Source organism: Schistocerca serialis, chromosome 4, assembly GCF_023864345.2.
Source record: "Schistocerca serialis cubense isolate TAMUIC-IGC-003099 chromosome 4, iqSchSeri2.2, whole genome shotgun sequence".
In the NCBI taxonomy this organism is placed as follows: domain Eukaryota; kingdom Metazoa; phylum Arthropoda; class Insecta; order Orthoptera; family Acrididae; genus Schistocerca; species Schistocerca serialis.
In genome coordinates, this window is record NC_064641.1 from 570,836,108 (window position 1) to 570,860,339 (window position 24,232).

At 42.3% G+C, this 24,232-nt stretch overlaps 1 protein-coding gene across 1 annotated transcript in view; it reads left to right on the forward strand.

The window, feature by feature from the left end:
- The window catches only part of LOC126474022 (UNC93-like protein), a 413,395-nt gene that overhangs the window by 307,538 nt on the left and 81,625 nt on the right, over positions 1-24,232 (forward strand). Inside the window, exon 7 of the mRNA XM_050101427.1 lies at positions 1,514-1,781. Within this exon, the coding sequence (XP_049957384.1) occupies positions 1,514-1,781 (268 nt within the window). The remainder of the gene's footprint in view (positions 1-1,513; positions 1,782-24,232) is intronic.

Here is a 24,232-nt window from a genome sequence, read left to right on the forward strand (position 1 = left end):
AAAATCCGTACCAGTTAATTCTTGGTGCAGAGTGATATGGTAAGCACGATATTTATTGCGATGCAGAACACGAACAACATTACTCTGGATTATGCCAGATTCCCTTGTGATTTGATGGGAAATAACACAAGGATATCGAACCACAGTGGCAAGAGTACCACTTTCCTTTGCCGGATATGTTTCCGATGATTTAAAGATCCAATTGCTTTCACTTTATCATACACGTACTTAAATGTACGACGTGTAGGGTGAGTACGTTGAGGATATCTTACGGCGTGTAAGTCTCGAGATCTCACTGAATTTCGTTGGCAGTCTTCGTAAATGAGAAGCACATCGACTTGTTCTTCGAAGGCATACATCATTCACATTCGCTTGATTCGCCGTTACTAGTCTTACCATTCCTATTAGTGTTGCATTGCGAAACCGTCGAATGGTGTTCACATGTCAATGGCACATTAGATGGATACGCCGTATTCGGCGAATATTTACTGTTTGCGCGATATACGAGGGAGAATTGTCAGAGCATGTGCTTCGATAAGTACCGAAGTGATAAGGAATACCACTCAATCCATGATAAGAAGATTGCAGCACTGCATTGATACCAACGGTCATCGCTTCGAACACCTTCTGCAAATGGACGTTCATGCCACCTTTGTGACCTATGTTGACCTCCAAAGACCTTACTGTTACACATCATTGGATTCGTCTCGATAGCCGCTATCAGAAAATAAGTACCAAATTATACCATCCTATTAAAAAAAGTTGACCTTCATATATCTGAAGCGACTCTACCTAGCAACATAAACCAACGTCACATTATGACTCCCGTTGTCCTATGTCACTTTTGTTCCAGAAACTTCTCAGTTTCTATCGTACTTTCGGAGTTATTCTTGGTGGCAATAGTTACTAATTCACCCTGTATAATTAATATGGAAACGGCACCAAAAAGAGTATCTCTTGATAGCACTGAAATTATCGCAGGACAAAAGTTATAATACTAAAAACATCAGTTATAGAAAGCCGTTATCTACTGACATGTAGTTTTCCGTCATTTCATTACAAATAATCATACCTAAAACTAAGCGTTTTCAAGAGATCGTCAGTTTACTGATGCTTTGAAACAGTTCATATTCGTACCACCTACTCTATGACAAAGAAACCCACCAATTACGATGTTTAACGCCTTACAGGATTGCCGCTTCTTTGTTCTGCTTGTGGTTAAAACGCCGTAGTTCCTCTCCACGAGACAAAAATCTGACGCCTACATTCTTTATTTCACGCTTCGCACTGTAGTCGGACATGGAATTCCACGCTGTGACGTCACCCGATCCTCGTCCACGTGCGTTTTCACATCCCTTGAGAGTGCAACTTAAGGGTGGAATCTACTCGTGGTGAAACGTTGGCCCAACTGTTGCCATGGTTCAATAAAAACAGTATATCATTAGCCCCTTAACATAGAGGTAGGCAGGATAACGATTCTATTTCACAGTGACCGCCATTTCTGTTGTTGCAGTCGTACGTGACGTGCGCGTGGGGCGTGCAGAACATAGGCTACGTGATGATGTGCTACGGCGCGTGCAACTCGCTGTCTGCGCTGACGACGGGCTGGCTGGTGAAGGTGACGGGGCGGCCGCCCGTGGTTCTGGGCGCCGCCGCGGTGCACGTGGCGCTGCTGGCGGGCCTGCTGCTGTGGCAGCCGCTGCCGCACCACCTGCCGCTCTTCTTCGCCATGGCCGGCCTCTGGGGCGCCTGCGACGGCGTCTGGAACGTCCAGGTCAACGGTCAGTAGCCTGCACCAACTCCTTATCTCTGTATAAGCTTGTTCGCTGCAGAAGTTATTAACAATCCCTATTGTTGCCGTCTAAAAATAGTTAACAGCCGTTGCCTACAGTCCTCAGGCGCGAAGTTTCGTGACTCTTCCACGTCACGGCTTTCTTTCCACTCTCAGGGTATTTAACTCGAGACTACAAAATACTTAGAAAACGACGCATTGTACAGAAAAAAGTTGTAGATGAAAAGTTTCTGCTACAGCTGCTGACCTCTTAACCACCCCTCCTACGTGGGCTGGCGTAGCTGTGTAGTCTCAAATGGGAGACCCCAATTTTTATCGCATATTCGGATTCTACGCAAAAATATACACACAGTTGACTCACACCAGTGTTTCCAATTCGTGGTATATGGCGTTGTAATCGACAAATATCAAGTGTACTTTTTTTTCACGCAAGAACCGACGCATTTGATCCTGCATTTCATTTTCTAAGTAAATGTAAACCTTTGTGTTCTAACAGTTGATACTGATGTGCACATGTTACCCGACTGCTTTAATGTGATGGTACAGCACAAATAATATCACATTTCTGGCAAGTAAGGTTTTCTGTTCCCTACGTGGTTGGTACAGTTGGGTCCCCAAACCATCGGAATGCTTGATTTCGGTCGTCACCTTCAACCCCGTCATCACGGTACCGATTTCGATGTGTCATTCCATCCAACCACTGAAACTCCCGTCCTTTCCGCTAAGCGGCTACCGGCGGAATACAGACGACAATAAAAAGTGTAATAAAATAAAGTGATAGTGACCAGGGCACCTGCCGTGGATCCTCACCGAAATCAAGCACCTCAATGGTGAGAGGGGACTCAACGATATCAATCATCACGACGGGAACAGAAAACATCCATATCGTTGTTCCTGGATCATGCTAAGCTTACTTTGTAACCAGATATTGAAATGGCTGACCATATTGTATCGTACAATCAAATTTGGAAAACGAAGTAAATTTCGGAAATAAAATGTCAACCGTTAGATCACAAAAAGTTGCATCGTAACTGAAATGTAGTACCGAATGCGTCGCTTCTTAATTGCAAAAACAGGCACACTTGATATTTGTCTATTACAGTGCCACCTACCATGAATGGAAAAGAAACTAGTTTGAGTAAACCGTAGTTATTGTTTGTCTCAGAATACGAATATGAAATAGAAGTGGGGGTCTACCGTTTGAAAATTTTATCCTGACCACGCAATATGGGTGGTTAGAAGATCGCCAGTTGTAGCACAGACAGAAGTCTCCTTCACTGATATCAACCTGTCACCTCGAACTTCTTTTTTTCCCCAACGATGCGTCGTTTTTGAAATACTTAGTGTCTCAAGTTAAAGCAAACACCCTGTGTACACCGTAGCAGTGATGTAGGTCATTGACGTGTATGTGCTCGTTTTCCCATACGGTATCATGTGTTCACGGGTGGCTCCAATCTTCCGTGGGAAGGTGTATTGGCTTGTGCAGGAGCAAGTTTGTGTTGCTGCACCGGACGAGATAAGACACCCGAAAACAAACTAAAATTGTCATATCGAACTTATTGAAAAATTTTACTGATCTGTCCAACAAGAAGGAACAAGGAGAAATAGAAATTTTGCACAAATTCATAAAATGTCATCAAAAGCTTTTGGAATTTCCAAGTCGGCCTGTAGGCCGTGTTAACACTGCAGTAACATCGGCAGAATCTCCATATGTGAGCACCTACTTTAATTCTCCATGAAAGGGATGTAAGGGAGAAGGTAAATCTACAGGATTAGATGACTTTAACAACGAGCAAGCGGGTAAAACTGTACTTGGTTACTATTACAGATGTAGCATGCGACGGCTAAGAAAAAAATTGATTATCCTGACTCAGAGACCTCAGTTAATCATCTCCGCTCACTTAGTTTTTGCTTCAGAAGCTTTAACTGTCGATGAAAATTTTTAATGGCTTGCAGAGGCGTTGCATTAGCAACAGCGATGATTTTGAAACTTCCTGGCAGATTAAAACTGTGTGCCGGACCGAGACTCGACCTCGGGACCTTTGCCTTTCGCGGGCTGGTGTTCTACCAACTGAGCTACCCAAGCACGACTCACGCCGCGTCCTCACAGCTTCACTTCTGCCAGTACCTCGTCTCCTATTTTCCAAACTTTACAGAAGCTCTCCTGCGAATCTGGTAGAGCACTTGCCCGCGAAAGGCAAAGGTCCAGAGTTCGAGTCTCGGTTTGGCACACAGTTTTAATCTGACAGGAAGTTTCATATCAGCGCACGCTCCGCTGCAGAGTGTGAATCTCATTCTGGAGTGATGTTTTTGCTTACAATGCACTTATTGTGATCTGTTTCCTCAAGTCCTGTATCGAATTTGTTCCCATTCGTATTTCGTCATACTGCATTGTCCTTTGCCCCAATTTTTCACTGTTTCTCTTTATGTAATGAGTTGATCTTGTTTTGACTGGAAATTCTTTGCGCACTTAACGAAGCCTAACAGAGCATACATGCCGCCTTCCGTCATGAGCGTACATGGGCAGAAACCTTGGAAATAAAATATCAGCTTTGAGTTTCGTAAAATAATGTCAGTTTTTTTTTTTCGGATAAACTATCTCGCTGGAAGTTTTCTCTTCGTAAACTCACCAGCATGTTAGTCAGAGATACAATTTAACAAACATATTCGAAAACTGTCAGCAGAACTCTTTGATTTCTATCATTTGCGGCATATTATTTTATATTTAGTATACGTCATAGCAACTGAAGGTAAATATAAAACTTCAGATGTCCCTTAATTTTTCACGTGTGTTTCACAAGGCATTAGACATTTTCTCCTGTCTGAAATGAAAAGAAACGTTTCCATCGCTGTTGTAATAAAGTATTGTAATAGTCGACTAAGTTTCGCAGTTTATAAGTACATCGTCATTTGAATTTTGTCAAGTAGTATTCGCTACTATTTTTTTAAAATTATTAGAAATGAGCTTGAAATTTTTGCGTACTTGCAAAGCTGTAGAAAGATGGAATGGCCTTCTCTCTTCTGTTTTCTTGGTGGCCACTGTACGACATGTACAGCATAGCAGGCGCAGCTCTTCATTAAAGTCGCTTAGGCAGAGTCGCTCCAATAGGTTAATTAAACAATTTTTGTCGGTAAAGTATAACAGAATTTGAACTACCGAATATTTTCCGGAAGGGATTAAATAACAACAGGCAATGTTTTTAGAACTGTTGATATCGAGTGATGTATCATTTCATAACGGGTTTCCCCAAGTACGGTTGAAGACTAATGTGCGACAGATTGAATGTCTTAAATTTCTCATCGTTTTAGTTATTGTTAATTAAAATGGGGTTCTAATTTACATTTGTGTTTGCCTGTATATAAAAATACAGCAACATATTTCCTGGTTATGACTCAGAACTGAGTGCAGTGCTTTCATGTGTACCGTACGTATGAGACACCACTCTATGAGGAATACATAGTCGTAGTTTGTGATCTTCGTACGTCTCGCTAACAATTTCGTACAGTAAACGTGTAACGACACACGATATTGTTTTTAATGATCTTCAGCATGTACAGGAATTTTTCTTTATTCATATTCATTACTTGGTTTGTAACATCGCTTTTCTAGGCTGCACTACAACTACGCAGTTACTATTCTTCAGGCATTACCGATGTCGTTAGTTTTTTGTATCTTCCTAGTTCATTCACAAGTCCTGGATGACATAGGGTAGTGTTGCCTTAACCTACTTGCTTGCTGACATTCATTCTTCGACAAGTAACCACGATGGTTGCTACACTACATTGGTTGGCATTATGGTGCAAGTGTTGTGAATTCTTCCCTCTCTACTAGTTCTATTAGTTGACTTGGGTGTTTATTCAGATTGCACGCCTCAACCTCTAATGGCTTGATGATACCCGACACAGGGTTCTGGTATACTCCTTGATATCCACATCCTCAGTTAACCATGTAATCAGAAACGCACTAACTGACATATTACACAGTGAATGGTATACTTTTACACGTGGTTTCTGGTGGTTTTTCTGTCGTAGGTCATTCTATCCTTTCTCTTCGTTGCTTAAGGGCTACATGACACGTAGAGGTATGCACCTTTGGTTGTTCTGATGGTAATGAGTATCATTCTTATGTACTGCGTATGTACTGCATTGCTCTTCTTTAGACTTACTTCACAGTTTATGGTTTGGTATATCACCCAGCCACAATCCTGCTTACCAGCAGGCGTTAGTTTTCCCTTTTACATATATTCCAGTACTTACTGCTTCGTGGGAATGCGTTACGGTATACTTCATTGGATTCATAGTTTGGTTCACTAGAAATGTTTTATTAAGTAAGTTGCATCTTACGAGCTTGTGATGTATAATTTTCACTGATGTAATTTTATATTCTCCTTTTATTAGTTATTAGTGGTGTATGGAACATGACAGTTATGGGGTTGACCTCCAGTAAGTGGTACATGTTTCACTACTATGCCATCAGTGTTTGCTAAAGTTAATGATTATTTTATATCACACGATTTGCTATCAAATGTACAGTTCGGCTTTAGAAGTCGTTTACCAACTGAAAATGCTATATTCTCTTTTCTCTGTGAGATACTGGATGGGTTAAACAAAATGTTTCGAACGCTTGGCATATTCTTTGATTTAACTAAGGCTTTTGATTGTGTTAATCACAAAACATTGCTCCAGGAGATAGACTATTAAGGCATACAGGGAATAGCTCACAACTGGTTCACCTCTTACTTTAGCAACAGACAGCAAAAGGTCATTATTCACAATGTTGATAACGGCTGTGATGTGGGGTCTGAGTGGGGTACAGTCAAGGGGAGGGGGAAGCGGGTGTGCCCCAGGTATCAGTGCTGGGGCCACTCCTGTTCCTTATCTATATAAATGATAAGCCCTCTAGTATTATGGGTAGCTCTAAAATATTTCTGTTTGCTGATGACACTAGTTTGGAAGTAAACGATGTCGTGTGCAGCATTGACTCGGTTTCAAATAATGCATTTCATGAAACAAGTTCATGGCTTGTAGAAAATAAACTATCGCTAAGCAGTAAGACTCAGTTTTTCAAGTGTCTAACACACAATTCAACAAAACCTGACATTTTAATTTCACAGATTGGGCATATGATTAGTGAAAGTGAACAGTTCAAATTTCAAGGTGTTCAGATACATTGTAAACTGTCGTGGAAAGCCCACGTTCAGGACCTTATTCAAAGACTTAATGCTGCCATTTTTACTACTGCCGTTTATACTATTCGAACGGTATCTGGAATGAGGGATCGTTCGACACGAAAATTAGGCTATTTTGCTTATTTCAATCGCTTATGTCGTTTGGAATTATATTTTGGGGTAACTCTTTCCATTCTAAAAGAATGTTATTGGTTCACAAACGGCCGGTTCGGGCAATAAGTGGTGTAATTTCACGAACCTCTTGTCGACCCCTGTTGACGAGTCTGGGTATTTTGACACTGGCCTCTCAAAATATGTCATTTCTTGTGAACAACATTAGATTATTTCCAAGAATAAGTGGCTTTCACTCAGTTAAAACTGGCCAGAAATCAAACCTGCATTTGGATCGGATTTCCTCAACTCTTGTGCAAAATGGTGTGCAGTGTACTGCTGCATCCATTTTCAATAAGCTACCATTCGAATTCAAAACTCTTAGCAGTAATCCACGGGCTTTCAAATCGAAGCAGAAGAGTTTTCTCATGGGACACTCCTTCTGTTCTTTCGAGGAGTTCTTAGAAAGATAAAGCTGATTCTTGCTGTATTGTTGAATGACTTTCTTTGGGTTCATAAACATATTACTTTTATCTGTTATTATTTTTATGTTGCAATTTCACTTACTAACACGTTCCATGACCTTGGAGATTTGCTCTTCAATTTGGTCCTATGGAACGTGGCTTGTAAATAAATAATTAAATAGTATATGACAGCATGTAATCATATGTTTGTAGTTCAGTCTGTTCAAATGGTTCAAATGGCTCTGAGCACTATCGGACTCAACATCTGATGTCATCAGTCCCCTCGAACTTAGAACTACTTAAACCTAACTAACGTAAGGACATCACACACATCCATGCCCGAGGCAGAATTCGAACTTGCGACCGTAGCGGTCGCGCGGTTCCAGACTGTAGTGCCTAGAACCGCTCTGCCACACCGGTCGGCGTTCAGCCTGTACTCGTCGGTATATGACTATATTGTTTTACTCCAGTTGTTTCACAGGCGTTGCAATAGAATTATACCGTGATTATCTATGCATAACATGAAATATTGACCTCTTTTTAATAGCTTTCTTTTTTACGATGTGACGTATATTCTTTGCTCACTAATTTAAGTTAGTACAGTGTGCAACAGTTGTGTTATTTTATTCCTAATGTATGAGTAACTTTATGTAACTTCCTATACTGGTTGATATTGTTATGTTACATATTACCACTGTATATAAGACTTCCACCAACCTTCAGTTTTGTTATCTATTTCATACTGGTACCATTGCTATATGTGCATAGGGCCTGAAGATGGCGTCGTAAACCGCCGAAACTGGTAGCCAAATAAAGATAATTATTGTCATATTACATTAACAGAAAAGGAACAACTATTTAGTAATCAGGAAAACTTAGAAATCCACACACCAAACAAAAATAGTACAAAATTAAAGCTAACTCACGATCCTACACTTCTCTTTTTGCTGCATCTTCCTCCGCACGCGTGCACACATGTTGCAGTATATCAGTAAACGTAAAAATATCTTTTAAGCACCACTCACTAATCGCAGAAAATCCAAGGAAGGTGTACTAACACAACAAGCGTAAACCCAAGTGGTGCCACTGGGGAATCTCCCAGATTACCAGCGTTACAAATAAAGTTGGAATTATTAGACAACAGTGGAGTTCACGAAAAATATACTAGTAAAACTTGAATATAGTGGAAACAGTGAATACGTTAATTGATGTTTTAAGCACCTTCTTGCTTCCCACTGTTGAAGAGGAATTCGGGGACAGTGATTGCATCTTTCAACACGATCGAGCACCTGTTCATAATGCACGGCCTGTGGCGGAGTGGTTACATGACAATAACACCCCTGTAATGGACTGGCCTGCACAGAGTCCTGACCTGAATCCTATAGAACGCCTTTGCGATGTTTTGGAACGCCCACTTCGTGCCAGGCCTCACTGGCCGACATCGATACTTTTTTTCAGTAAAGAATGGGCTGCAATTCCCCAAGAAAAATTCCAGCACCTGATTGAACATATTCCTGGGAGAGCGGAAGCTCTCAAGGCTAAAGGTAGGCCAACACCATGTTGATACCCAGCATTACCGTTGGAGGGCGCCATGAACTTGTAAGTCAGTTTCAACCTTTGTCCGGATACTTTAGATCACATAGCATAAGTGGAAATTGGACATTTAGGACGTCTCACCAAACAGTCAAAGCTTGATCTATTTTCCTACAAGATGGCATCAAGACTAATTCAGCAAGTCGTATGGATATGTCTGTATCAACTTTCAAAGTCCTATTTGAGACACCCTGCATTTATGGGTAAACATTGAACGTAATGATGAACATAAGCTTCTGTAGGACTCTGTAATGGGTGTGTTTTAAGTTCGAAGCTGTAGTTCTCTTGAGGTCACGGCTCCACCGCAACTTCCAGCATACGTATGTAAACAAGCTTAAGCCACAAGGAACAGTACAGCTAGAGCGTAAAGTTTGTCCTGCAGTGTTGCGCGTCGTTTGCCACATTACGTCACACCAACGTGGAGGTCCGTAGACCCTTGACGTGCCGCGCAGGAGAGTAGTAAACTAACCCCCAAGGTCACATTGTGGACTGCACCCTCATATGCTATGCAGCTGTGTTATACAGCGGAAATGTTATCTACTTTTCTGACAAAAATGAGAAGGCGACTCTCTCTCTCTCTTGACAAAGATGACAAGGTGAGGCTCTTTCTCTCTCTCTCTCTCTATCTCTCTGTCGTCAGGAAAATAAAGCGTTCGTTCTCGGAATAGCACACGATTACAGCACAAACAGTCTGTAGCACTGATTTGTATTCAGTAAGTCAGCGAAATTTGTGAAATCTGAAAGCACAGTTCCTTCCTTTACATCTACATCTGTAATCAGAAAGCCACCTACGGTGTGTAGCGGAGCGTACCTGTGGTACAACTGTGATTTCCCTCTTCCTCCTCCTTTCACCATCCGCTCCCTTCCCTGTTCCATTCACACTGATTCGTGTGAGGACCGACTGTCGATGGACTTCTGGATGAGTTCTAATTCCTCTGCATTCCTCGCCGTGGTAATTCCTCGGGAAGTACGTATGAGGAGGCCATATGCTGTTTCTCGGACTCTTCTTAAAAGTGCGCCTTCGGAATTTCAGAACAAGCACGCCTTGAGGCGTCTGACACTGCACTTGGCGTCTGCCACCGAACTCGGAGAATTTCCCAGCAGGTAAACAATTTTTTTTTCAATCAAGTTCCTTAATACTGATCGCAACAACATCGGAAAATACCCACTAGTTCGTTTATAGATGTTGTGAACAGTAACTATCTTGTAATACTCCATTGGTATCCCGAAATTTCCTTCAAATCAGACGATTTCGTCATGTCAGGACGTGTTGAGTTGTATCTCTAAGTAAGTCCTGACGCCAAACACAAATCTGGTCACATAGTAGACAAGCTCAAATTGCGTACACTAAGCTGTAGTGGGGATCTATATAGAATTCTTTCCGGAAGCGAGAAACACACAACAAATTCTCATGTTCCATAATACCAAAAGTGCACTCAGATCGGTAGGGCTGTAAATATTGTGCGCGGCACAAAATCATTTCGAATCATTTTACGAGGAAGCATACATAGATGATTCTAAAGTATCAGAGAAGCTATCAGACTTACTCTGTTGTGGTGAAATGGGAGTTACCTAAGAGGGTTAATAGTGACCATAAGCTGTGAGCTTCAGTAACTGGAGAAACTTCATTGTTATGCAATCTCTATTTTAAAGGACCGATTTCCGTCGGTTTAGGACCATCTTTAAGTTAAATAAGATGTAATTAGCTGAGCATCATACATAACACAAAATGTGAACCTTTCCATGGTATTAAAAAAACATACCACGTATAATTATTCATGTCTTCTGTGATGTATACAGATGCTACTGATAACGTCGTTAATGCATCTATGACTGTCAGGCAAGCTCACGAAAATACTAGAAAATTACGGACCATGTAGCAGTCAAATATTGTTGCTTTGAGAAGAACCCTCGTCGTTTCCAGTTCTAGTGAGGTAGCTTGCAAAATTTTACCAATGAGCTACAATATTACAAAAATAAACAGATAACATAGTTAGAAAATAATATATTAAAATAAAAGGTAGTACTCACTTAGTGACGAAAAATGAAGTCTACTGGTCGCTGTTTTCTGCTGCAGAATTTAACTGTAACTTTGGGATTCAAACACTCATTTACCATATTCTTCTCGTTGGAGAGCATTGCAAGGGCGTCTTTGCTCTGACTTGGTAAACCGAAAGGAGATTTTGGTCCTCTTTGGATATGAAATGCATCTTTCAGGTTCAGCAGTTGTCATCGGTGTTGTTACTATTATTTTCAGGAGTTTTCTTATCTGAGAGAACCTGCAGATTGTCGTTCGAAATTGATTGGAGTAGTGATACACCTCCAGCAATATTCCTAAAGTCCGGCCGTTGGTATAGTACCGAATCCTTCCTCTGTAACTTTCATTTTTCTAACATGTTGTAACACTGGGCAGTAACAGTAAACTCTCTCAGGGAAGTGTATTGAGTATTCTTCAGACTTCGAGGAAATCAAACGGCATTGCTACACCTAGATGATCTAGGTCTTGGAAACAGTCAGGGGCTTCTCCGCTATTCTTATCGCAGAATTCTTTGCATCGGAATTCGGCAAAGACTTATCTTCTGGCTTCATAGAGGTATGTTCCGTCTGTGCAACTAACTGAAGGCAGTTTGTTAATTGCCGTACGCGTTTTGCTTCTTTTATTTGTGAAGCATTTTCAGTGGCATTTAATACATGTTTCTTTTTATACATACAATAAATGCATTAAGTGATAGTTACAATATCTTAGTATGTTACATTTGAGATGTTTTTCTATTGTCTTTCAGTCTAGAATCAACTTTTGTAGCACAAATTTCGTGATGTGAAATACATCCTGAAATTTGTGCTTGAAAACTGTCGGTTTCACGGTTGGCCTGAGTCTCTGCCATGATGTACACGTAACTTACGCAAATATTTTCTCCTGTGACTTGCGTTACAATTTTATACTGACAAGAGCCTCCACCTATGGGCATTTACTATTGAGCATAATGTAATCTGCGTGTTATCTAAAGCCATGCTTGGCATAATTCTTGTATTGTCAATTTTATATATGACGATAGCCTCTCGGTTTTAGCTAATCTAATACTGACACTTCTCTCCTTTTCTCTTTCGTCAGGGTCAACATAAACACTCTTTGAGTGCTTTAACGTCTATATAATAAATGACTGGGATAAGTAGTGGTCATTTATTCTATGACAGAGCACAACAGTGTTTAAGCTGTAAACAAATTGGTTTTTAATGCTGAAAGTTTTTCACAGAAATACACGAATTTACACAGTTTGTAACGTGACAGTGTTACGACAGTTGTCAAGATAACGCATCTCGCCCTGAGTAAGTGAAATAACTCGAAACACAGCAATATCAAATTTTAACTAGAAGTTCTTTTCAACATTATTTTTACTACTACATCATGAAGTTGGCCAATATTACGATAAATAATCCAACTCCAGTTCTAAGTTTACTACTATTTAGGATGACAATCAAGTCTACAGAGGATTATTAGTTTTGTGACAAGCTGAGCAAAAGATTACCCAAGATTACTCGAGTTCACAGTGGTTGCAAGCAGGTGAACCAAAAAGTTACACCTCTGCTCGTGGTATTTACCTTCGGTGCGATGAGCTGTCGTCTGCATAGCTGCTCTCATCGTCTGACATTCTTATAAAAGCTAATCAAAACCTTTGCTGATTTTATCAGCAGAAACTTTCATACGTTTCTTGTGAGGTGAGAAAATATGCACTCATCCCTAGTCTTGGAATATGGCGATATGCAAGCGCATGGCTGGAACAGTGTGCATATTACAATTCCCTCTCAGTTTTCACAAGAACAATTAACCAAGTTGCTTGCTCGTTTCTCTGCAGTTGGAGCTCAACGACGCTACAGCTAATATCTAGCTCAATGTCAGCTGCAGTGAATGCAGTGTTCACACAAATTTCTCCTCTGCATAATACATCAGCCCCGTTCTGCACTTGACGCCAGTTCAGAGGAAAGTGTCCTCGAAAATTTCGGTTTTGTCTTTCTCGTAGCAAAACTGTCCCCCACCTGGGTCCTTCCGTGTACCACAACATGGCTTTTTCAGGCCAATAGGAACATTCCTCTTACTTTGTGGAAACTCTCTCTGCCAATCGCAAGGGCCCTACCATTAAACTGCGTCGAAATCTTGGCACTTTACTCCTTCCTAGTTCATTTCCGCCAGTCGGACATTTTGTGCCCACCCCAGAAGCCTAAAAGTTACATGCGTACAGCATGAGCATAACACGTGCTGTTCGCGTGATCAACTGCATCACTGGTTTGTTTGTTTCCATTTGGAAATTCCAAAACACAATTTTCTGGAGATTCTTTCCTTCCTACTCCGGTGACCCACTACTTGCTCTCCTGCATGAGTCCTGGCGCCCGTTCATTAACTCTCGCCGCAGGACGCCCCCCTATGAGCTTTCTGTTGTTCTGCCAGTGGTGGCCCTTTGTGCCTGCTTCCAAACAAAACTTTTTTTCTAGCTGCTTGTTTCACCTCTTGCTCATTGAAATACAGTATATAGGATCAGTGTGTTAAAATCTGCTCGTTTTCGCTGAGGTAAGTTAGGTGTCGTATTCACCTTCCCGTTATGATGTATAAAAACTCTCATTTAAGGTGCGAATCTGACCTTCATTTAATCTTCCACCTTACATATCCTCCTCCTTATGTGTTCAATTTTTCACTGGGTCAATCTATGGTTGACAAATTGACTGAAATCAGTGCAAAATTGTTTGCAATGCTGACTGTAGCAATTGGCATATTTACTGATCAATTTCCTATTTTAATAGATGGTATAACTAAACAGTGGTTCGATCTGGTCTCCTTATCGTTACATTTTACATTGCAGTTGATCTCATGTTTACTGATTTGAGCTCAGAAGTAATATTTTCCAAAATTTAAGATATTCTTTATGATTCAATGCAACTATTTAACTAATCTAAGTTCTTTTTTCTTTTTATATGGTTGTCTACGTTTTGTTTTTGATTGAAATGAAATACATCTGAGTTTATCTATAAACTTGTATCATTTCTAAATTTTCTAATCTGAGACTGATTTTTTTTTTGTTTTGACTACATGGCTTATGTTAAATGCTGATAGACATGTATTGAAGTTGAGGAAACTTTCATTTAACATTCTCCTCCCCTTTTTCAATATTTTTCGTGTTTTCTCAACCTTTCAAATCAACTGTACTCTAAGAATATTTCATTTCTTACAATAATTTTTACATCTATGTTAGACGTACCTGCATCATTCCAGTGACTTTTCAGGGATAAGCCTATTCATATATATATATATATATATATATATATATATATATATAATTTTATTATTTTATTATATCTTATTATCTTTTATTATATATTACATTTTTAACAACACATCACATATTACAATGTTAACCTCCCCAAGAAAATTTTAACATTAGAACATGTTGAAAAATATGAAATACAAGGAAATATTATTGAGATGTCAAGATAAAAATTTTAAAAGCATCGTTAGTAAAGATCTGTTGCTGACACACAAGAGTCTTCAAAAATTTAATTATTTTAAACACAACATAAAAATTATTTTTTCTCAGTTTAGTTGTACACTAATCAGTCACATACAGTTTTCTCTCCTATATCTTTAACATGGTTCCTTGAAACTGTCACTCTCATTTTCATGCATCTCGAAATGGCTCCGTTGAACATGGAATGAAGGTCGCCCATGTGCCTCGACGTGTCTCCACTGAGCATGGAATGGCAATTCGCATGCGATTCACCACGTCTCCGCTGAGCATGGAATGATGGTAGGCAGAGAGAAAGGTTCCTAAGGATCTGAGCGTGTCGTGAATGCGTGGTTGCCTATGTTCCATGTCGCATGTGCCCATGGTGACGTTGTATTGGATATCTATTCTTGGCAACATAAACTTATACTCATCATTCATTGATTCTTTATGCCGGTTCATCCTTCGTCAATCCATCTCTAGGTGCCCATATAGTAGTCATCTCTCACGTTTTGGTATGACGTGCAAATGTGTTGCAATTTGCTCTAAGGAATATCTGATATTTATACTGCCAGAACAGTTAAAAATGGATTCTTCATTGATAGTTAAATGCAATAATGGTCTTGTATGGGAAGGGATTTGGAAAGGTTTCTTGATATCTTTTGGTCCAGGCTCTTTTTTCTTTCAAATCTTCTGCATTGCGTCTTCAGTTCTTGTTCCAGCTTGCTGTCGTCTCATTTGTCTCTTCATTCTTCTCTGGACTGTGAGTTGGGATTGAAGAACTGTTTAACATCATCATCCTTTAATTCGTTCTTATGTTGTGTTCTTTCAAATTGTTGTGTATCATTTATTGTATCAGGTTGTTCATCCAGATAGACTGGACAGCCTTCCATCGTTTTCTTGCTTACCCACATGAATGTTCAGGGAATGTTTTGTAGTTGTTGAATTCCACATTGTATGATAACAGTTTCAGCTATTCTGAACATCTAGTTACAGAAATGCATCTCTTCATCTTCTGGTACTCTGGTTTCGCTTCAAGACGAATGAAGCTTTTGCCTTTTTTTTTTCTTCTTCTGGTGAACTTAAATACCCGCTCGTCCTTGATGTAATATGTCTGCCTCCATTCCGGTTCGGTGGACATTCACCATCTCTACTTATGCTGCTCTAAACAGTTCGCGATAGAAGTGCCAAGTATCTAACACTTTCGCAAAACTGTTGTTATAACGCTTGTGGTTGTGGATTTTATATCAATAAAGCTCACATCATTCTGCATGTTGATCGTATCCAGGATGCATAGTTCGAACCTATTCCACAGAGGTGTTATCCTCTTGGACCGTTGCTTCCACTAAGGCCTCTTCTCTCGTCGTCTTGTAAGCTAACGTACCTGACACTCACACTCAGTGTCCCTTCCCATCACGACTAACCTCTCTCCTCAGTCATTATCTCTTTTATTATAATCCATACTCCCTTAAACTACGTTATAAACTTAACAATCATTAAATTCTTAGTACATTTTACAGAAGTTATTATTTAAATTATACAAAATCTATTTCTTATCACCGTTTTTATTAGTCATCTCTTATCCCCATTCTACTTAAAATTTTCTTAATATAAAGGTCATGGTACCTTCATCTTCATCACGATGGATAATAAGAGTGAAATTGATGGTGATGAAGGTTAGTGAGTTCCTTCCAACCCCCCCCCCCCTTTTTTTTCTAGCTGCAGGTACGTCATATTATTAAGAAAACTTCGCACCTTGACTCCGACTCCAGCGTCTTTTTCTCTGCAATTTTCGGCATTAGCTGTAACAGAACTTCAGGACAAAAATATGCAAATTCGCTGCTGGCGATCTGTTAGACAGATCGCAATTATTCTCCAATTGGACACTGAAATCTCGGCGGATTCCAGCGTGTGACACTCCCATTCGCCGGTCATACCATCGACCAATTTGACTCATTAACACGGCAGTGCGCGCAAGAAGATCAAACATCAAGGCAGCAGACCTGTCACGAATAAAATTGTCAGAGATCGCTCAGGTCTAAATTGTCGGTGCAACTAAGTCGTCAGCTCAGGCTCGTCGGTCAAGACCAGTACTAGCGCCTAATCACGTTCAGAACAAGTTTCCCATCTGCAACTCATTCATAAAAAAAGACCACACCCACTCCAGACCATATCTGAATCGGAAGACCAAGTTATTCCTCTTGTCACTTTATATCAGACCTCGGTAAACTCCACAAAAGTACTCGTGCTACCAGCATCAGAAAGGTTTCGTTCCAATCACAAGACTCGGCGAGCTCCATGTCTGCCCTCTAACTCGTCTCCTCTACTCGTTGGCTAATCCTAATCAAAGTTTTCTGGAGAAGCAGCCAATCCCTGACTCGCATAGTCCCAGGCAGAGAGGAGGAGACGTTGTGCTCCTGACCTATTTTCTCCCAAGGCCACTTTAGGCAGCGTGTTTTCAGTTTCCGTGTAGCTCTAAGATGAAGAACACATTTTCTATGGAGGTCATGTTCTGGATGTTCAACCAGGGCCCCACTAAGCTAAGAGAAGTGCTTTTCTGTCCCAACATAGATCATTTCAGAGCCGCCATAAATGTTGTGTTCCTTCTAAAATTGTTTTGAAAGCTTGAGGCTTCCCAAAAACTCCTCCAGGCCAACCTCCACTTGATGGCTCCCTCGATAGTGTCCGGTCCATGATGGACATGGCTGGGCAACCTAGATTTCTCCCCTGCCCCTGCTGTGGCAAGAGACACCAAACAAGTAGGTCGAGGTAGGCCATTTTTCATCCTTTTCCACTGAACACATTGTCTCAACACCAGCGCAAGAAATTCTTGGTCCCAGCATGTTGCCACCGGGAAGTGCTTTGAGGCGTTATTTTCTCTAATAGCTGCACATGGCTTTCTACCCGCAAATTTCCACTGCAACATTTGCTGTTAAATGACCAAGATGCCTGTTCTCAACTTCAGAAAAACCCAATTCGAAGGAGATCCACCATGAAGAACCTTGCATGTGTTAACAATGTAAATGCTTCCACCTGTGTCTGCTCATGCTGATAACTCCTTGTCATCTCATAAACACGATGTCTTTGGTGAAAAATCAACATTAAATTGTACCCTTGAATATGGAGAATAATGGAAGAGTGGCTCGTCCTCTCTAAACACCGAGCGAGGTAGCGCAGTAGCTAGCCCAACCACAAGTCTGACCATCCAGGCCAATGCCGGGATGGTTCCTTTGAAAGGGCACGGCCGACTTTCTTCCCCGTCCCTCCCTAATCCGATGAGACCGATGACCTCGCTGTCTGGTGTCCTCCCCCAAACAACCCAACCCTCTCTTAACAATTTATGTAACTGGCATTTGAGCTGATTGCAGAACGACTCTGCCGTCGCCAACATTTCACGAAAGGACAATGAAGATAATACACGGGAAATTAGGGTTCATATGGAGATGTATAGACAATAGTTATGTTATGTTATGTTAACCGGAGACATAGAAACGACGGAGAGGCTCCGTCCCCGCCGCAGCCGCAGTGGTCCGCAACCCCACGACGACCATCGCAGTCCACTTCACCCCTCCGCCGCCCCACACCGAACCCAAGGTTATTGTGCAGTTTGGCCCCCGGTGGACCCCCCAGGAAACGTCTCACACCAGACGAGGGTAATCCCTATGTTTGCGTGGTAGAGTAATGGTGGTGTCCGCGTACGTGGAGAACTTGTTTGCGCAGCAATCGCCGACAAAGTGTAGCTGAGGCGGAATAAGGGGAACTAGCCCGCATTCGCCGAGGCAGATTGAGAACCGCCTAAATAACATCCACAGACTGGCCGGCTCGCCGGACCTCGACACAAATCCGGTGGGCCGGCGCACCTTCCCGCCCGGAAAGCAGTGCGTTAGACCGCACGGCCAACCGGGCGGGCTAGACAATAGTTTCTCCCTCAATCTGTTTGCGAGTGAAACAGTAAGGGAAATGACTATCAGTGGTACAGGATACCCTTCGCCAGACACCGTACGGAGAGAGATGTTGAACTATGGTTCAGGAATAGCACACACGCTACCAGCTGCACGTTCTCACCCCAAATACAACGAGTCACCTCGGTGTGACAGTTTGTGCCTGGTAGTGTTGCTGTGGAACGCTTCACAAGACACGTGGTGGACGTAATCCTGCCCAGTATACCCATGTCATGCGTAATACTATTGTCCCATCAGTGCGATAACTACATCCTGAAGCAATAACCTGTTTCTAGCAGGACCAGACTCCTCTACACATGTCAGCGATGATGCAGAAGTGGTTTGCAGAGCAGAATAATACTTCATGTCTAGATTGGCCTCCTCCTGCACCAGACGCAAACGTATAGAAAACTTACGAGCATAGAACAAATGGGCCACGCGAGAAAACTGGCCTGACCTTGCGCCAGTTGCCCACGATGACATTTGACACGTCACCCTACGTGCATGAATAGAGTTGTAAAGTGAGGGATTTATTGCCAACTTCATTGATTACCCTCTTCGCAGACTGTAGACAGTCACCCTACGTGCATGAATAGAGTTGTAAAGTGAGGGATTTATTGCCAACTTCATTGATTACCCTCTTCGCAGACTGTAGACAGTCATTGAAGTTGAAGGTCTTTGTACAGGATATTACGTGGTAATGGTAATGCAATGTAATGTCGTGTGGCTAGGGCCTCTCGTCGGGTAGACCATTCGCCTGGTGCAGGTCTTTCGATTTGACGCCACTTCGGCGACCTGCGTGTCGATGGGGATGAAATGATGATGATTAGGACAACACAACACCCAGTCCCTGAGCGGAGAAAATTTCCGACCCAGCCGGGAATCGAACCCGGGCCCTTAGGATTGACAGTCTGTCACGCTGACCACTCAGCTACCGGGGCGGACATGTGGTAATGGTACCACATGTTGTGCCCTTTTGAGGGCTAAAAATTTTTAGTTAGAACTGGGTAATGATCGTTCCATTAATTTCGTGATATCTACTGACTGAACAAATTAGCGCCGCCCGATGTTGCCGAGCGGTTCTAGGCGCTTCAGTCCGGAACCGCGCTGCTGCTACGGTCGCAGGTTCGAATCCTGCCTCGGGCATAGATGTGTGTGATGTCCTTAGGTTAGTTGGGTTTAAGTAATTCTAAGTTCTAGTGCACTGTTGACCTCAGAAGTTAAATCCCATAGTTCTCAGAGCCATTTGAGCCTTTGGGGTGTTCGTTGTACTCTGAAACTGGTTACTTATACACGACGCCATACCGTATGCACAAAGTCCCTTACCTACTTCTGATATTCTGAAAACGATTTTACTCGAAACGTGTGAATAAAGTTGAATTACTTAACATTAAATGACTAAGTTTTCCCTCCATCGACCATGACAGCAGTGTATGAACTAAAAAAAAGATAAGATTCCGCAAGAACACCAATAACTTCGTTACAGATAGCACACGTTGGTTTCTTCTCTTTCTCTATAACAAAGTATTTTGCAGCTTACTCTGTACTGAAGATACGGCACTCACCCACTTTTCCCTTTTGGTTTCAACGCTTATATTGCACACGTATTCGAAAGAAAGAAAACTTGAAATAACAACACAGCAAATACAGCCAAGAACTTACGGTCAGCTGCCGACAGAGCTCTCCCATTGCATGTCTGTTGTTTATTAACAGAGAAGGCAGTGCTCTTAGCGGCTTCTCTTAGAGTTAAAACGCGGAGTGGGAGGAATCTGTTTCCCTTTAAAAAAACTGTCAAGCGAGGGCCGAATTAAATACCTTCGTGGGCCAGATGCGGGCCGCGGGCCGTATTTTGGGGATCCTTGCGATATACGATTACTTTTGCATTGTCTGTAAATTATTACCTAAAAATTTAGCTGGAAGCAAACGCATTAAAAACTCACACCGTTCACCTTTCGTGGCTGTTAAACGCATGTAAAGAACCAACTTTTTTTACATTCACTTACGGATAATTGCCTATGGCAAAAATAAATTCGAGATAAACATATAGTTTTTCCCAAGGCAACGTTTTTAGACAGTGTTGCACATCCAGTAAAAGATTCCTCACCTTGGTTTATAGCAGTTGTGCTGGGGCATGAAGGATAGGCGTTAGAATCCAATGCAAATTCACAAAAAGCAGTTACAGATGAGATACGTTACACCAAATTCGCAATGGTTCCACAAAAGACGGAAGTTACAAATAATAGACTTTACAGGTCGCCAACTAGAGAAAAATGGCGTAATCCGTTATGTCACATTAGCCGATTCCTGCCCATATCTCTCTCACTGAAACACACACAAATACGTGGGTCCTCGAATGTAGGCTAACAGGCCAGCTTTGCGACTGTAAATAATTCACACAGACACGAACTGCATCACAATTCTGCACAATTGCACATCGTTATTGCATTTGAAGGGCTTTGTTGGCTCTGATTTATATTGAATACGTTTTTAACTGTGCACCCACCGTCGATAGAATGGAACAGGGAAAAACAATTCAAGAGAAGTTAAATCGACACATTGTCCTAATTTAAAGCGCTATTAGACAATGACTGTAACAAGTGTCGAAGCGAATTTCCCAATAGCCGACGACTTCGTTTCTGGCTTTCAAGTTCAGTTTGCAAGATACACATCTCTCTTATCTGTCGGGTTCAGTAGTTGTTAGAAGACGTTTCTTCCTATTTTTTGTGCTGCAACATATGTCTTTGTGGGTGTACAGTTTGAACACACAGAAATTAGTTATTTAGATGTAAATGCCATAAGAGGTACATGTTACATTACTTATATCTAACTTAATACTAACGTGTGTAGTTTAGCACCTTACGCTGACGGCTGATAAATAACGGGATAATCAACTGTACCGTAAGTGTACTTGCAACTCTCTTAAGAACATTCAGCACAACCATACTTTGTGGGGAGAGTAGAGTTCAACGGCTCGCCAACGTTCAAAATGGTTCAAATGGCTCTGAGCACTATGGGACTTAACATCTGAGGTCATCAGTCCCCTAGAACTTAGAACTACTTAAACCTAACCAACCTAAGAACATCACACACATCCATGCCCGAGGCAGGATTCGAACCTGCGACCGTAGCAGTCGCGCGGTTCCGGACTGCAGCGCCTAGAACCGCGTGGCCACCGTGGTCGGCTCGCCAACGTTGAGGTACTTTAGAAGCGAGAGCTATTTCCCCTTAAGAATACTGATGAAGAACGCGGCCACTCCATTTTAAGGAACCCACTCTGTACGTATTTAATATGATTAAGAAAAAACATCGCAATCTAAATTAAGAAATTTCTTTTGTGGGCATTAGGACGTAGTTCAAATTACAACACACATCACAAAAAGTTTTGTATGACCTCGTTTCCGAGAGTTCCAGAACCTGTAGAGAAAATTGGAACAGCGATCAACATGAACATCATTTCCGCCCTTTTTATTACTCATGAAAACCACACATTGCATGTTGTACCACCATACAGTGACACCTTCAGAGGTGGTGGTCCAGATTGCTGTACACACCGGTAACTCTAACACAATAGCACGTCCTCTTGCATTGGTGCATACCTGTATTCGTCGTGGCATACTATCCACAAGTTCATCAACACAATGTTGGTCCAGATTGTCCCACTCCTCAACGGCGAGTCGGCGTAGATCCCTCAGAGTCGTTGGTGGGTCACGTCGTCCATAAATAGCCTTTTTCAATCTATCCCAGACATCCAGAATGAGATTTTCACTCTGCAGCGGAATGTGCGCTGATATGAAACTTCCTGGCAGATTAAAACTGTGTGCCCGACCGAGACTCGAACTCGGGACCTTTGCCTTTCGCGGGAAAGTGCTCTACCATTTGAGCTACCGAAGCACGACTGACACCCGGTGCTCACAGCTTTACTTCTGCCAGTATCTCCTCTCCTACCTTCCAAACGTTACAGAATCTCTCCTGCGAACCATGTAGAACTAGCACTCCTGAAAGAAAGGATATTGCGGAGACATGGCTTAGCCACAGCCTGGGGGTGTTTCCAGAATGAGATTTTCACTCTGCAGCGGAGTGTGCGCTGATATGAAACTTCCTGGCAGATTAAAACTGTGTGCCCGACCGAGACTCGAACTCGGGACCTTTGCCTTTCGCAGGCAAGTGCTCTACCATCTGAGCTACCGAAGCACGACTGACACCCGGTGCTCACAGCTTTACTTCTGCCAGCATCTCGTCTCCTACCTTCCAAACTTTACAGAAGCTCTCCTGCGAACCATGCAGAACCGGGCGTCAGTCTTGCTTCGGTAGCTCAGATGGTAGAGCACTTGCCCGCGAAAGGCAAAGGACCCGAGTTCGAGTCTCGTTTGGGCACACAGTTTTAATATCCCAGGCATGTTCGGTATCGTTCATGTACGGAGAAATCGCTGGCCAGTCTAGTCGAGCGATATCGTTATTTTTAAGGAAGTCATTCACAAGATGTGCACGAAGGGGACCAATTGTTGCCCACGAAGACGAATTCCTCGACAATGTGCTGTCGATATGGTTGCACTATCGGTCGGAGGATGGCATTCACGTGTAATACAGGGGTTACGGCGACTTCTATGACCACCATCGGCGTAAGTCGCCCCGCATAACGTCACCCAAAAACATCAGGAAAATGGTTCAAATGGCTGTAAGCACTATGGGACTTAACATCTGAGGTCATCAGTCCCCTAGACTTATAACTACTTAAACCTATCTAACCTAAGGCAGGATTCGAACCTGCCACCGTAGCAGCCGTGTGGTTCCGGACTATTTGAAGGCATATGCGACGCTCATCGGTGAATAGAATGCCAGTCCTGAGCGGTCCATTCGGCATGTTTTGGGGCCCATCTGTGCCGCGCTGCATGATTTCGTGGTTGCAAAGATGTACCTCACGATGGACGTCAGGATTGAAGTTGCGCTTCTTGCAGCCTATTGCGCACAGTTTGAGCCGCAACGCGACGCTCTGTGGCTGCACGAAAAGCAATATTGAACATGGTGGCGTTGCTGTCAGGACTCCTCCGAGCAATAATCCGTAGGCAGGTGCCATCCATTGCATTAGTATCCTTGGGCGTTCTGAGCGAGGTATGTCATCGACAGTTCCTGTCTCTCTGTATCTCCTCGATGCCCGAGCAACATCGCTTTGGTTCGCTCCGAGACGCCTGGACACTTCCATTGTTGAGAGCCCTTCCTGGCCCAAAGTAACAATGCGGACGCGATCGAACACCGGTATTGACAGGCTGGGCATGGTTGAACTACAGAAAATACGAGCCGTGTACCTCCTTCCTGGTGGAATGACTGGAACTTATCGGCTGCCGGAACCCCTCCGTCTAATAGGCGCCGCTCATGCATGTTTGTTTACATCTTTGGGCGGGTTTAGTGACATCTCTGAACAGTAAAATGGACTGTGTCTGTGATACAATATCCACAGTCAACGTCTATCTTCAGGAGTTCAGTGAATCGGGGTGATGCAAAACTTTTTTCCATGTGTTTATTTCTCTGCCCACTATTTCGTCCTAAAGACCTTGAGATATCGCCAGAGGCTGTGATAACTGATAAAGCTGATACAATTTCAGACAAGTTCTGTAAACCGAACTGCTTTTACAGTACAAGGAAATGATCAGCTCTTGAAGTCGTTAGACAACTG